This window comes from Phocoena phocoena, chromosome 20 (assembly GCF_963924675.1).
Source record: "Phocoena phocoena chromosome 20, mPhoPho1.1, whole genome shotgun sequence".
Lineage (NCBI taxonomy): Eukaryota > Metazoa > Chordata > Mammalia > Artiodactyla > Phocoenidae > Phocoena > Phocoena phocoena.
The window spans coordinates 14,413,776-14,427,992 of NC_089238.1; the positions used below are offsets into that span (position 1 = coordinate 14,413,776).

Sequence of the window (14,217 nt, forward strand, 5' to 3'; positions counted from 1 at the left end):
AAAAGATCCTGCATGCCTCAGTGAAGATCCCGTGTGCCGCAGCTAAGACCCGATGCAGCCAAAAAAATTAAAAAGGAAGAAAATAAGTAAATATTTTTAAAAGGTGTAGGATCCATAGTATAATCCTTGTCCTACATGAATAAATAGGCAAATAAAAAAGATGGAGGCTCCATTTGCATGTAGATTTCGGATAGTTCATCCATAGTTTACATCTCGTATATGTGTTACTGATTAAAAAGTGGTTATTGTATCTGATGTATAATGTATTGCTAGAATAAGCCTGTCAAGATTTGTAGAACTAGGGAGTTCCCTGGTGGTCCAGTGGTTAGGACTCTGTGCTCTCACTGCTGAGGGCCCAGGTTCAATCCCTGGTTAGGGAACTAAGATCCCTGCAAGCCAGGGTGGGGATCTTTTTGTGGTGGGGCCAAAAAAAACCCAGAAAAAAAACCAAAAATAAATGCCCAGTAGGGAACCAAAATTTCATCATGATGAAATGTTTGATGGAGCTGGGAGATCGATAAATGAATTGTTAATTTTTGTTAATGGATAATTTTCAGATGTTGGTTATTAAGTATTCTTATGGTTGAAATACAGTGATTTTTCATGTCATTGGCTATGGTTAGATTCCATGTAAGAATAATGATAACATACATTGTATTTATTTTAAGTACTATTTTTGTAATTAGTCTTGTGGGTTTTCCTCCAAAACCTTCACCTAGGGCTTCCCTGGTGGCTCAGTGGTTAAGAATCCGCCTGCCAATTCAGGGGATGTGGGTTTGAGCACGGGTCTGGGAAGATCCCACATGCCGTGGATCAACTAAGCCTGTGCACCACAACTACTGAGCCTGCACTCTAGAGCCTGTGAGCCACAACTACTGAAGCCTGCGTGCCTAGAGCCCATGCTCCACAACAAGAGAAGCCACCGCAATGAGAAGCTTGCACACTGCAACGAAGAGTAGCCCCCGCTCGCCACAACTAGAGAAAGCCCGTGCACAGCAACAAAGACCCAAAACAGCCAAAAATAAATAAAATAAATAAATTTTTAAAAAACCTATTTATGGTGGACTTGGGTTGATTGTAGGTGGTGGTTTTGGTTGTGGGATTGTGTTGAATTTTGGTGGTTCGTTTTGGGGTCTAATAGCATTTTTGATTTATTTAGGGGGAATGTTGGTAGTATTTGGTTATATGACAGCTATGGCTACTGAGCAGTATCCTGAAGTTTGAGTTTCTAGTAAGACCATTCTAGGTATATTTCTTTCAGGGTTGATAGAATTTTCAATAGTCTTCTATGTTTTAAAGCAGCGGTCCCCAACCTTTTTTGCACCAGGTACCAGTTTCATAGAAGACATTTTTTCTTCTATGAAAAAATAGTCGGGGGGGTAGGGGGGTGGGGGATGGTTCAGGTTGTAATGCGAGCGATGGGGAGGAGCAGATGAAGTTTCCCTCACTTGCTTACTACTCACCTCCTGCCGTGCTGCCCTGTCCCTAACAGGCCGTGGACCAGTACCAGTCCGTGGCCTGGGGGTTGCGGACCCCTGTTTTAAAGGATGAAGAAGTGGAGATTGTATTTAAGTTTAATGGACTAGGGGATTGGGTAATTTATGATACGGGTGATTTTGGGTTTTTTTTAGTGAAGAGGCTATAGGAATTGCGACATTGTATAGCTCTGGTACTTGATTAGTAATTGTTACCCGTTGATCATTGCTTATTGGTGTTGTGGTTATTATAGAGGTTACTCGTGGTAATTGAACGGAATTGTGCTTAGGGTGAGGGTAATGAGGAATGAAAGAAAATATAGTTTGATTAGGCCTTTTTGGTCTGATACTAGCATAGAAATTTTTATTTGAATAAGGGAAGTAGTTTTGGGTAGATACTTTCTAGTCAGATTAAATCTAGGAAGGCTGATGTGATTTTTGGCTTGCTGATAAATTTAAGTATGTTGGGAAGTTGTGTATAATAATGGAGAAATACCCTAGGGGGTTGGAAAATTTGAAGGGTACTTAAATTTTAAGTTTTGTGTAGTGAGGCTGATTTCAGTGCCAGATGGTTACAGCAAGGGCAGTTAGTTTCAAATAATAAGGTATAGTTATTTGTGGAATTGTTGTTGGGGGAATATTGTTGGAGATAAGAAATCCAGCAAAAATACTTCCAGTTAGTAAACATTTAATAGAATTGATTAGGAGTGGGTTGTTTTCATTAATTAGAATTAAAGTGGAAAAGTTTGTCCTAATAGTGCAAGAGAATAATGTGAGTGATATAGACAACTGTAAGGGATGTGGTGACGAGAGTTATTAGTAGGGCTCAGGTATTGGTATATGACATGTTAGCGATTTTGATGATTAGGTCTTTAGAGTAGAATCCTGTGAGGAAGTGTATTCCTGTCAGTGCGAGACTTCAGTAATGAGGGCTGTTGTGGTAAAAGGTATTGCTTTAAATAAACCTGTCTACTGAATGTCTTGCTCATCATTTAGGCTATGAATAATGGATCTAGAGCATGTAAATAGTATGGCCTTGAAAAAGGCATGTGTGCAATTATGGAGAAATGCTAGGTAAGGCTGGTTAATACTGATTGTTACTATTATAAGGCCTAATTGGCATGAAGTAGAGATGGCAACAATTTTTAAATGTCATTTTGGGTAAGAGTGCATACTGCTGTAAATCATGTGGTAATTGCTCCGATACATAATATTATTGTTTGGGTAAATTTATTATTCTCTGTTAAAGGGTAAAAGCGGGTAAGTAGAAAAGTACCTGGTGGCACAGTGGTTGAGAATCTGCCTGCTAATGCAGGGGACACGGGTTCGAGCCCTGGTCTGGGAAGATCCCACATGCCGCGGAGCAACTAGGCCCGTGAGCCATAACTACTGAGCCTGTGCGTCTGGAGCCTGTGCTCCGCAGCAAGAGAGGCCGCGATAGTGAGAGGCCCGTGCACCGCGATGAAGAGTGGCCACCGCCTGCCACAACTAGAGAAAGCCCTCGCACAGAAACGAAGACCCAACACAGCCAAAAAAAAAAAGAAAACAACTATAAAAAAAATACCTGCTACAACTCTCCTTGAGTGGAGTAGGGCCGAGGTGGGGGTAGGGCCTTCTATTGCTTCGGGAAGTCATTTGTGATGCCAAATTGGGCGGATTTTTCAGTTGTGGCCAATACAAGTCCTGTTAGAGGCAGGTTTGGGTGATTTAGGTTAAGTATAAATATTGATTGCAGGTCTCATGCATTTAAGTTACATGGGAATCATGCTACTGATAATAATAAATCCAGTATCTCCAATGCGATTATATAAGACTGGTTGGAGAGCGGCTGTATTTGCCTCTGCTCATCCATGTTGTCACCCGATAAGTAGAAAAGATATCATTCCAACTCCTTCTGATCCAATGAAAAGCTGGAAAAGATTGTTAGCAGTGATAAGGATTAGTATTGTGATAAGAAAAAGGAGTATTTAAAGAATCGATTGATGTTAGGATCTGAGTGCATATATCAGATTGAAAATTCTATAATAGATCACGTGACAGATAATGCTACTGGCACAGATATTATTGAGAAAGAGTCTGTTTGAAGGTAAGTGATAATTTAAGGGTTTGGATAGTAATTCAATGTCAGCTTGAGAGAATTCTTTCTTGTCCTGTGTGAGTGAATATTATTGTTGGAATTAAGCTGGTGCTAAAAGCATATGAAAGAGTGGTTTTTACATAGGATCGATATATGTTACTTTTGTAGATGTTGGTATTTGTTATTATGATTGGTATTGTTAGTATAACTAGTGTAACTAGTGTGAAAGAGGTAAATAAGTTTATTACTTCTCTTTTGAGTTGCACCAACTTTTTGGTTCCTAACACCAATGGATCAATACTATCCTTTAAAAGCTTGAAAAAGCCATACTATTAGATATGGAGGCATGAATTAGCAGTTCTTGCATACTTTTTTGGTAAACAAGAAGGTTTAGTCTTCCGTTACTAGATTCACAATCTAGTGTTTTTTAAAACTATATTTACAGTACAAGGGCCGTAAAATGATTTTGGGACTTAACGATAGGAGTAAGAGAGGTAAAATGTGAAGAGTTATGAGACCATTTTCTCGTATGGATGATGGCTTAATATTATTGATAGAGTTTGTATATTTGCCTTGCTGTGCTATGATTAACATATATAGAGAGTATAAGGCAGTAATTACTATAGTAATTCCTATTAGGATAATGGTGACATTTGACCACGAGAAGGATGATACTACTACAAATAGTTCTCCAATTAGCTTAATAGTTGGGGGTAGAGCTAGGTTTGTTAGGCTTGCTAGTAGTCATCACTGTTGCTATTAATGGGAGGAATGTTTGTAGACCTCTGGCTAGAATTATCATTCGGCTGTAAACTTGTTAGTAATTTGAATTTGTGAGGCAGAATGATATGAATGATGTGAGGCCGTGGGCAATTATTAGAGCGGTGGCTCCTATATAACTTCAAGGTGTTTGGATAAGAATGGCTACGAAAACAAGGGCTATGTGACCGACAGAATACTATGTGTTAAGTGACTTTAAGTCTGTTTGGTGTAGACAAATTGAACTCGTTATGATTATTCCTCATAAGGAGAATATGAGAAAAGGGTATGCTATGAGATCTGTTAATGGGTTTAGTATTGTTGTAATTCATAGTATACCATAGCCTCCGAGTTTTAGTAGTATGGCTGCAAGGACTATGGATCCTGCAATGGGGGCGTCTACATATGCTTTAGGTAATCAAAGGTGAAGGCTGTAAGGGGTATTTTACTATAAAGCCTATTATACAGGCTAGTCATATGAAAATGTTGGATAAGGAGATGGATATTGCTTGTGTTCAATATTGAAGTATTAGAAAATTTAGTGAGCCTTTGATATTTTGAATATCTACTAGTGCTGCTAAGAGTGGAACCGATCCTACTAGTGTATAAAATAAGAAATAAACTCCTGCATTAAGTCGTTCAGTTTGATTACCCCACCGGGTAATGATAAGTGTCGGGACTAGTGTTGCTTCAAATAAAATATAAAATAAGATTAATTCTATGGCAGTGAGTGTTATAATTAGGAATATTTGTAATATAATTAGCATGGTAATATATAACTTTTTGAGTTAATGATTGTTTGAATAGGTGAACTTGGCTGGCTATTAGTATTAATGGGAAGAATCATGTTAAAGTTAATAATGGTGCTGATAAGGAGTTGGAAAAAAAATTAGTGAAAAGTTGAGGCTATTGTCATTAAATCGATTAAGAAGAAGAGACTCATGAGACTAATTAATAAGCTGTGGACTGTGGTATTAATTCAGATTATGCTGTTCTTTGATAGTCATGTTAGTGGTGTTAGTATAATTGTAGGAATAATAATTTTTAACATTGGAGGAGATTAAGATTTTGTACATAATCAGTGCCGTATATGTTTGATACTCTTACTAGTAAGGACAGTCCGAGTGCGGCTTTGAAAGCTGTGAATACTAGCAGAACAATTGGCATTATGCTGGCTAGGGTAGAATGTGTATTTAGAATGATCAGGGTTGCTATAATGAATAGTGATAGTATTATGCCTTATAGGCATAATAGTGAAGATATTAGGTGAGATCGATATATTAATAATCCTACAAGAGATACTGTGAATGCTATAATAATATTTATATAAACTAAAGGCACTTGGTAATGAACTTAATCATAATCTAACAAGTCAAAATAATTTAGTTTAAACTGACTACCATATTCAGTTCATTCTAGTCCTTTTTGGTTAGGCTAGGCTGTTGCTTGTAATAAAATTAGGAATAAAGCTATAATGAGTGTTGTTTTCAGATTATTTGTCTGAGATGCTCAGGGTAAGGGTAAAAGGAGAGCAATTTCTAAGTCGAAAAGAAGGAATATAATGGCTACTAAGAAAAATTTTATGGAAAATGATACATGTGTTGGTCCTATAGGGTCAAACCCACATTCATAAGAACTTGTTTTTTTCAGTGTAAATATTTAATTGGGGAAGTCAGAATGCAATTAATACAATTAGTTAGGTTAGTGCTATGTTTGTAATTAATGTCAGTATTAGATTTATTATTCTTTTTGGGATTATACTGAAAATAATTGATTGGAAGTCAACTGTACTGTTTAATACTAAAAGAATAAGATCCTCATCAATAAATGAATATGTAAAGGAATAGTCATACTACATCTACAAAATGTCAATATCAGGCAGCAGCTTCGAAGCCACAGTGATGGTTAGATGAGAAGTGATATTTTAATTGATGTAAGAAGCAAATGATAAGGAAAGTAGAGCCATAATTACATGTAGTCTGTGGAATACTGTAGCTATGAAGAAAGTTGATCCATTTGAAATTGTAAAGGATGTTTCATAGTATTCTAAGGCCTGTAGACTTGTAAAATGAAAGCCTAGGGCAATTGTAATAAGAGCTTAGAGTATGTGTTTGCAGTTTCCTTCTATGAGGCTGTGGTGGGCTCAAGTAATGGATACCCTTAATACAGAGGTATTAAGAAGTGTTACTTCTAATGGATTTAGGGGACGGATGGCTGTTGGTGGTCAGCATCCACCTAGTTCAGGTGTAGGGGTAAGGCTTGAGTGATAGAAGGCTCAAAAAAAGCCAGTAAAAAAGAGGACTTCTGAAATAATAAGATTATTCCATATCGAAGTCCTTTTTGAACAATTGATGTATAATGGCCTTGGGAAATGATTTCTCGGATGTCTCATCATCATTAATACGTTGTTAAGGCCTAGTGATAATAATGTTGAATTGAAGTGAAATCATATAATTAGGCCTGATATTATTAGAAGGGCTGAGAGAGCTCCTATAAGGGGTGAGGGACTGGGATTTACTATGTGATATGCATAGGTTTGGTGGGTCATTGTGTATTGTCATGTAGATAAAGACTTACTAGTAAGGTAAACGCATAAGTTTGAATTATGGCAATGGCGATTTCGAGGATAGTAAGTAATACAAGGATAATAAATGTAATGAGGGCTGTGGTGGTGCTAATATTCAGCAGTGCTAGAGTCACTCCTCCAATTAAATGAATAATAGATGTGCTGCTGTGATGTTAGTTGTTGACTGTACCGCTAAAGCTGTTGGTTGAGAATGAATAAGTTAATAGTTTCGATGATTACTAGTATAGGAATAAGAGGAACTGGTGCTCCTTGTGGTAGAAAATGAGCTAAGGATGCTTTTGTTTTATGACAAAAGCCTGTAATTACAGTTCCTGCCCTTAGGGGAATTGCTATTCCTAGATTTATTGAGTTGTGTAGTAGGTGTAAACGAATGTGGTAATAGTCCTAATAGATTTGTTTTTTTGTTTGTTTGTTTTCTTTTGCGGTACGGGCCTCTCGCTGTTGTGGCCTCTCCCGTTGCGGAGCACAGGCTCCGGACGCGCAGGCTCAGCGGCCACGTCTCACGGGCCCAGCCGCTCCGCGGCATGTGGGATCTTCCCAGACCGGGGCAAGAACCCGCGTCCCCAGCATCGGCAGGCGGACTCTCAACCACTGCGCCACCACGGAAGCCCCCTAGTAGATTTGTTGATCCAATAAATAAGATGGGTGATATTAGTATTAGTGCTCAGGTTTGTCCTTTGTGATTGTGAATAACTATTATTTGTTTCAGTGTTAGCTGAACTAGTCATTGTTGAATAGAAATTATACGATTATTGATTAGTTGATTAGGTGTTGGGAGTAAAATGCTCGGGAATATGATAATTAAGATAATGATAGGAAGTCCTATTGTTGGGATAATGAAAGAGACAAATAGATTTTCGTTCATTTTGTTTCTCAAGGGGTAGGTTGTTTTTGTATTTTGGTAGACCTCAACTCTGGGTTTAAATAGTATATTTTGAAATTTTTAGTTGGAATATAATAAATAGGAGTAAAATTATTGATAGAATAATAATAAATCATGTTGCTATATCCAGTTGTAGCATATCATTAAGGGGAGTTTTAACTCCCAGTCTTTTTTTTTTCTTAATGTATTTTTATTTATTTATTTATTGGCTGCATTGGGTCTTTGTTGTTGCTCGAGGCTTTCTCTAGTTGAGGCAAGTGGGGGCTACTTTTTGTTGTGGTGCACAGGCTTCTCATTGTGGTGGCTTCTCTTGTTGAGGAGCACGGGCTCTAGGTGTGCGGGCTTCCGTACTTGTGGCGCAGGGGCTTAGTTGCTCCACAGCATGTGGGATCTTCCCAGACCAGGGATCGAACCCACGTCCCCTTCATTGGCAGGTGGATAATTAACCACTGTGCCACCAGGGAAGTCCCCCTAACTCCCAGTCTTTAACTTAAAAGGTTAATGCTGTTTAGCTTCTTAATGAATTTATAATATTGATGTGGATCATTTTTCAAAGTATTTTAGTGGTACTAAAATGGGTATAAAACTATGATTTGATCCACAAATTTCTGAGCATTGTCCATAATATAGACCTCGTTGTGTTGATATGAGAGTTGTTTGATTTCGGTGTCCTGGAATTGCATATATATTATATCATAAATCAGGGGTCCCCAACCCCCGGGCTGCGGACCAGTACTGGTCTGTGGCCTGTTAGGAACCAGGCCGCACAGCAGGAGGTGAGCGGTGGGCAAGCAAGCAAAGCTTCATCTACCACTCCCCATTGCTCGCATTACCGCCTGAACCATCCCCCACCCCGCCACCATCCGTGGAAAAATTTTCTTCCACAGAACCGGTCCTTGGTGCCAGAAAGGTTGGGAACCGCTGCCACACATAATACATTATATGTATAACCGTGCATTAATTAATTACCCCATGCTTATAAGAGTGTATGTTAACCCAGAGGTTCCCAACCTTTTTGGCACCAGGGACCAGTTTCCTGGAAGACAGGTTTTCCACTGTGGCGGGGGGCATGATTGAGGCCGTAATGCCAGCGAGCGATGGTTCAGGCGGTGATGCTAGTGATGGGGAGTGCCTTGCTCTGGCGCTACTCACCTCCTGCTGTGTGGCCTGGTTCCTAACAGGCCGCAGACCGCTGGGGATGTGGGGACCCCTGCATTAACCTGTTGATAGTGCATACTACATTATACTTATAATCATGCATTATTTACCCCATACTTATAAGCATGTACATTATATTATGAATATTACATAATACATAATATTATTAATCGTACATAGTACATTGTTTTATGATTCAGTTTGTATCTGGGCAAAATAATATGTTAATTGTTTTTAAAAAAATCAAATAGTGCTACTAGACTTGTAATAAGAATAAGAAAAACCATACCCTGTTCCTTTTTTCTCCCCGTCTCTAATTCCTGTCCCCAGAAAGAATCACTTTCAACTCTTAACTGTGCCTTCTTTTGTTTACTCCGTTTTTCCAAATCATATGTTTATCCTGCTATTATTTGACACTTTTCAGATTTAGATTTTTTATACTATGGAAAATAAGAATTAAACGTTCTTACCACCACCAGTACCTCTGATACACATCACTCACACACACAAACTTCTCCTGACTCTTTTCTCAAAATATAAAATCGTCACCATTTTAGTTAAATTCCCATTTAGTTTGTAGTTAAAATATTTCTTTTAAAAGCCTCAATGCATTAAAATACCTTAGGTGTGTTGTCAGTTTCATAATTTTCTTGGTGATGTGCTTTCGTGAAGCTCTGTATCTTTCTGCTCCACGTGAACTGTTTATTCTCTGATACAGAGCTGTTGATAAATTCATGGGGCATCTCCTACACATGTACTCCTATTCCTGTTCACCATATGCGTAAGCTCCACATGATGTAGTAGTCATCTTTATACCTGGGGAATGTATATTCTTGGCCTTTCTGATGGCTCCAAGTATCATTTTGCTATAGAGTGACCTTTAATCTACCTTGTGGGTGCAGATTTCTGAAACTGCAAAACAAACCTTGTTTAATGGCTTTTATTCTCTTCTCCAGCTCTGCCTTCTCAGGCCCAGTCCACTCCCAGAAAGAAAAGGAAATGACTGAGTTGCAGGTAAATTTTAAGTAGTATATTTGTTCCCTGCCTTATTTTACAGTGCAGTTTAAGGGAATTGCAGTAATCCATACACTAAATTGGAAAATCCTATACAGATAAAACATATTTTCAGAGGAAACAGAGTTGGAAGATTAAGACCAGGAAAGAGTTAAAATATGATTATGCAGGGATGCTTTCATTCAGAGAGATTAAAGTTGGGCTTCAATTTTGAATTTCATTATAATAGGTAAACAAGGGCAAAAATTCATTACATACTTTGCATTGTCCATAAGGATAAAAATGAACATTTATTAGCAGAAGTAAGTTTTTCATTGGCACCTAGATCAATGAATACATTGTAGCGAGACTTCCCATAGTTGGTAAACCCAGCTTTTCTGGTGGTCTTTTTTTTTTTTTTTTTTTAAATAATTTTAAAGTCTTGGCCATGCCACACAGCTTGCAGAATCTCAGTTCCCCAACCAGGGGTTAAATCTGGGCCATGGCAGTGAAAGTGCCGAATCCTAACCACTAGACTACCAGGGAACTCCCCACTGATGGTCTGTTTTGATCGAGGATAAGGCAAAGAATATATGTCAAAATAGCCCAGCATTGGAAAGAACGCAAATCAACATCAACAGAAAATGGAATAAATTATAGTATTTCATGCAGTTGGACACTATACACATACACACACACACACACACACACACACACACACACACACACACACTCCCCAAAGCAGATTACTGCTACTTATAACAACATAGATAATCTCACAAACATGTGTCATAAGAGAAGTCAGAAATGAGAATACATTCTATGTGATTACATATATATGAAGTTAGAAAACTAATCTCAGTGTTAGAAAATAGTGGTTACCCCTGAAGGGGTATTTACTGGGAAGGAACATGAGGGAATCTTCTAGTATGCTGAAAATGCTCTGTATTTTGTCCTGAGTGGTAGGTACACAAATACATAAATGTATAAAAATGTCTCCGTTTGTACACTTAAGATTAATGCATTTTACCACATTATTCTATGCTTTCATACCTTATTTTTTAAAAAACTAGAATATCTGAAGAAATAGATGGGATGTGTCTTTCAAATGACCCTGTATAATTATCTTTTTCCATGTGTGTTTGCTGAGATTCAGCCACAGTCTGAAGTAATCATTTATGGTAAATTCTTATAATTTCAGTCCACTAGAATGTGAACAAAGAGTATGCTTTATTTGGTTTACTGCTGTATCTCCAGCCCCTAGAACAATGCCTGGTATATGTGGTTTTTGTGAATGTTTGTGGTTTTAATGAATTGAATCCATGGTTCCTTATTTCTTCTTCATTTTACTCTTAGAATAAGTAATGCCTGTCTCCTCTTCAAGGCCATTTCCTTTTCCTCAGAACTTCATCCTTTTTCTTCAGACTTCTTTTGGAATCTTTCTCTTTCAGATTTATCCTGCACTCTTAGCTACTGAACAAATCTCACTTTGCTGCCTTTTTACCCTTAGCTCAGAGCTTTGCCATACTGAGATATGCCTTTCTTTGACCAGGTGCCCCTATCTAGCAGCTTCTCTGTATCTCTAGTTTTTTCCTCAGTTAATTTTCAAAGTGAATACGTGTTTAACCAGCATAAGCACTGGATCAAGAAATGGAATATTACACTAACACCCATTAGACTCCTGCATCTTTCTCAGTTATTACCCTCACCCCAGGGGTAACCACTGTTCAGATTATATCACTATAGATTATTTATGCCTATTTTTAAACTTTATGTAACCTATATACTTTGTGTCTGACTTCTTTTACTTAATATTTTGTTTGTCAGATTCATGTTGAATCATTGCATGTAAGTAGTTTACTTAACCTTACTACTGTATATTATTTAATTAATGTGAATAAACCATAATTTTATGTATCCATTCTATTACTGATAGGCATTTAGGTAGCTTTTATTTGGGAACAATTAAAATATTGTTCCTATGAATTTTCTTGTAGGTTTTTGTTGCACATATGTACATATTTCTTTCTACCAAAGTAGAATTTCTGAGTCATAAGTTATGTTTAAGATTACCTTTTATTGATACTGCCAAACAGTTTTCCAAAGTGATTGTCCAAAATTGTACTCTTAACAGTGTATGAGAGTTCTGATTACTGCAAGACAACCATCTTGAGTGTATCTTCTGCAGTCACTAGCTGGTTTTTTGGCATAATATCAAACTCATAGGCAGTAAAAAAAGAAGCTCAACTAAATTTGAGTACATAAAAATTATATTCTCCTATTGATATAATCACCATAAAGTAAATTGGCAAAACTTGACAATAATCTTAGTAATACATATGGCAGACCCAATCTGGTGTTTAAATACATATTTACAAACCAAATTAAAATCCAATAGAAAACTGCATATAGGATATGAAAAAGAAATCCACAGTTGAAAAAGTAAGAACAAATGCCTGATAAAAATTGTAAATAATAATAAAAACTAATCTCTATTGTTAAAGTTTTACATCGATTACCTCATATAGACTTCATAAAGAATCTTCATTTTTTTTTTCAGGAGTTAAGAAACAAGCATAGAAAGATTAAGAAATTTGCTCAAGGTCATAGGTAAAGGATGTAGTAGAATCAGGATTTAGTCCCAGGTGGTGTAACTGTGAAGCCTGTAAACTTAACCACAGTCCTGTATGACCTCAGCCTCACTCATGATTAATGAAATGCAAATAAAATGATTTTCTAAAATAATCATTAGATTAGTCCAGTTTTTCATCATATCTCAAATCTGATCACTTGTCAACATTTCCATGGCTCTTGTAACCCAGGCCGTATCATCTCTTACCTGGAAGTACTTCAGTAAGTGCCTGTTAATCTCCCTGCATCCATTCTTAACCATCTGTAGTCCATTCTCCAGAGAACAACTGAAGTGATAATTTAAAAACCTGAGGTGTTAACTTCTCTGCTTAAAATCATCTAATGGCTTCCCATTACACTTGGAATAAAATCCAGGTTTCTTATTGTCCTTTACAGAACCCTTCATGATATGCCTTCTTCCTATGTCTTTACCATTATCTTGCTACACCCTCCCTCATTCACTGTCTTTCAGTGATACTAGCTTTTTCCACACTTGGAACAGACAAAGTTTATCCCTGGGGAACTTTGAACATGCTAGTAAAGCTACCAGAAAAGACTAAAGTCCCAACTCAAACAGCTCCCTCTTACTCAGTTCTGTTCAGGTCTTCGATTGATTGGATGAGGCCTACCCATATTAGGGAGGACGATTTGCTTTAATCACTTTACTGACCCAAATGTTAATCTCATGTAGAAATACCCTCACAGACACACCTAGAGTAATGTTCAGCCAAATGTCTGGGCAACCTGCGACCCAGTCAAGTTGACACATAAGATCAACCAACTACACTATCTTATTCTATCTTACCTATTTACATGTTTATGTTTTCATTTGTTTCCCTCAACTAGTATGTAAGTTACAGGAGGACCAGAACTTATGTCTGTCTTACAGCTATATCCTTAGGCTCTAAACCAGTGCTGGGCACATCTAGTAAGTTGGTAACTTATTGAATAAAAAAACATAACTCCAGGGCTCAAATAAGAATTATTTTCTCATTCTCTTCAGTGGCAGTTAATATTCATAATGAAAACCTCAACTACTATGAGACCCTCAAATAGTCTCTGAGCTATCAGAAAAAAAAGTTTCAATTGTTTCATTCTCCTGTTCCACTACTTTAACATATAGGGGAAATAGAAGAGTTGAGACTTAGGAGGTATTGGTAAGACTGAGTCAAATGAACTTGTTGACACATTGTACCTAGGTGTTGAAGAAGAGGTAGGAATCAAAACTTATGCTACAGGGCTTCCCTGGTGGTGCAGTGGTTAAGACTCCGCCTGCTGATGCAGGGGACACGGGTTCGTGCCCTGGTCCGGGAAGATCCCACATGCCGCGGAGCGGCTGGGCCTGTGAGCCATGGCTGCTGAGCCTGTGCGTCCGGAGCCTGTGCTCCGCAACAGGAGAGGCCACAACAGTGAGAGGCCCACGTACCGCAAAAAAAACAAAGCAAACTTATGCTACAGTTCCATTTTTCAGAAAAGGTGTTAGTGTTGCCATTAATCAAGATAAGAAAGTTAATAGCAAAAATTGCTGAATATTATATCTCCTCAAAAACCTGATATGGAATAGGTAATGTTACCTGAAATAGTGAACTACCAATGGCAAACTACTAACTGGATTCTAGGTAGTAAATAAACATATGATAATTAGAAAAGCAAA

The 14,217-nt window shown here is 37.7% G+C and overlaps 1 protein-coding gene and 1 non-coding gene across 2 annotated transcripts in view; both read left to right on the top strand.

Annotated features, from left to right (window-relative positions):
- Nucleotides 1–14,217, top strand: part of ZNF569 (zinc finger protein 569) — a 59,847-nt gene that overhangs the window by 19,392 nt on the left and 26,238 nt on the right. Inside the window, exon 2 of the mRNA XM_065899385.1 lies at nt 9,896–9,953. Within this exon, the coding sequence (XP_065755457.1) occupies nt 9,896–9,953 (58 nt within the window). The remainder of the gene's footprint in view (nt 1–9,895; nt 9,954–14,217) is intronic.
- TRNAE-CUC (transfer RNA glutamic acid (anticodon CUC)) lies at nt 308–380 on the top strand. The gene has a single exon. It is a non-coding gene; the product is annotated as a tRNA-Glu (tRNA).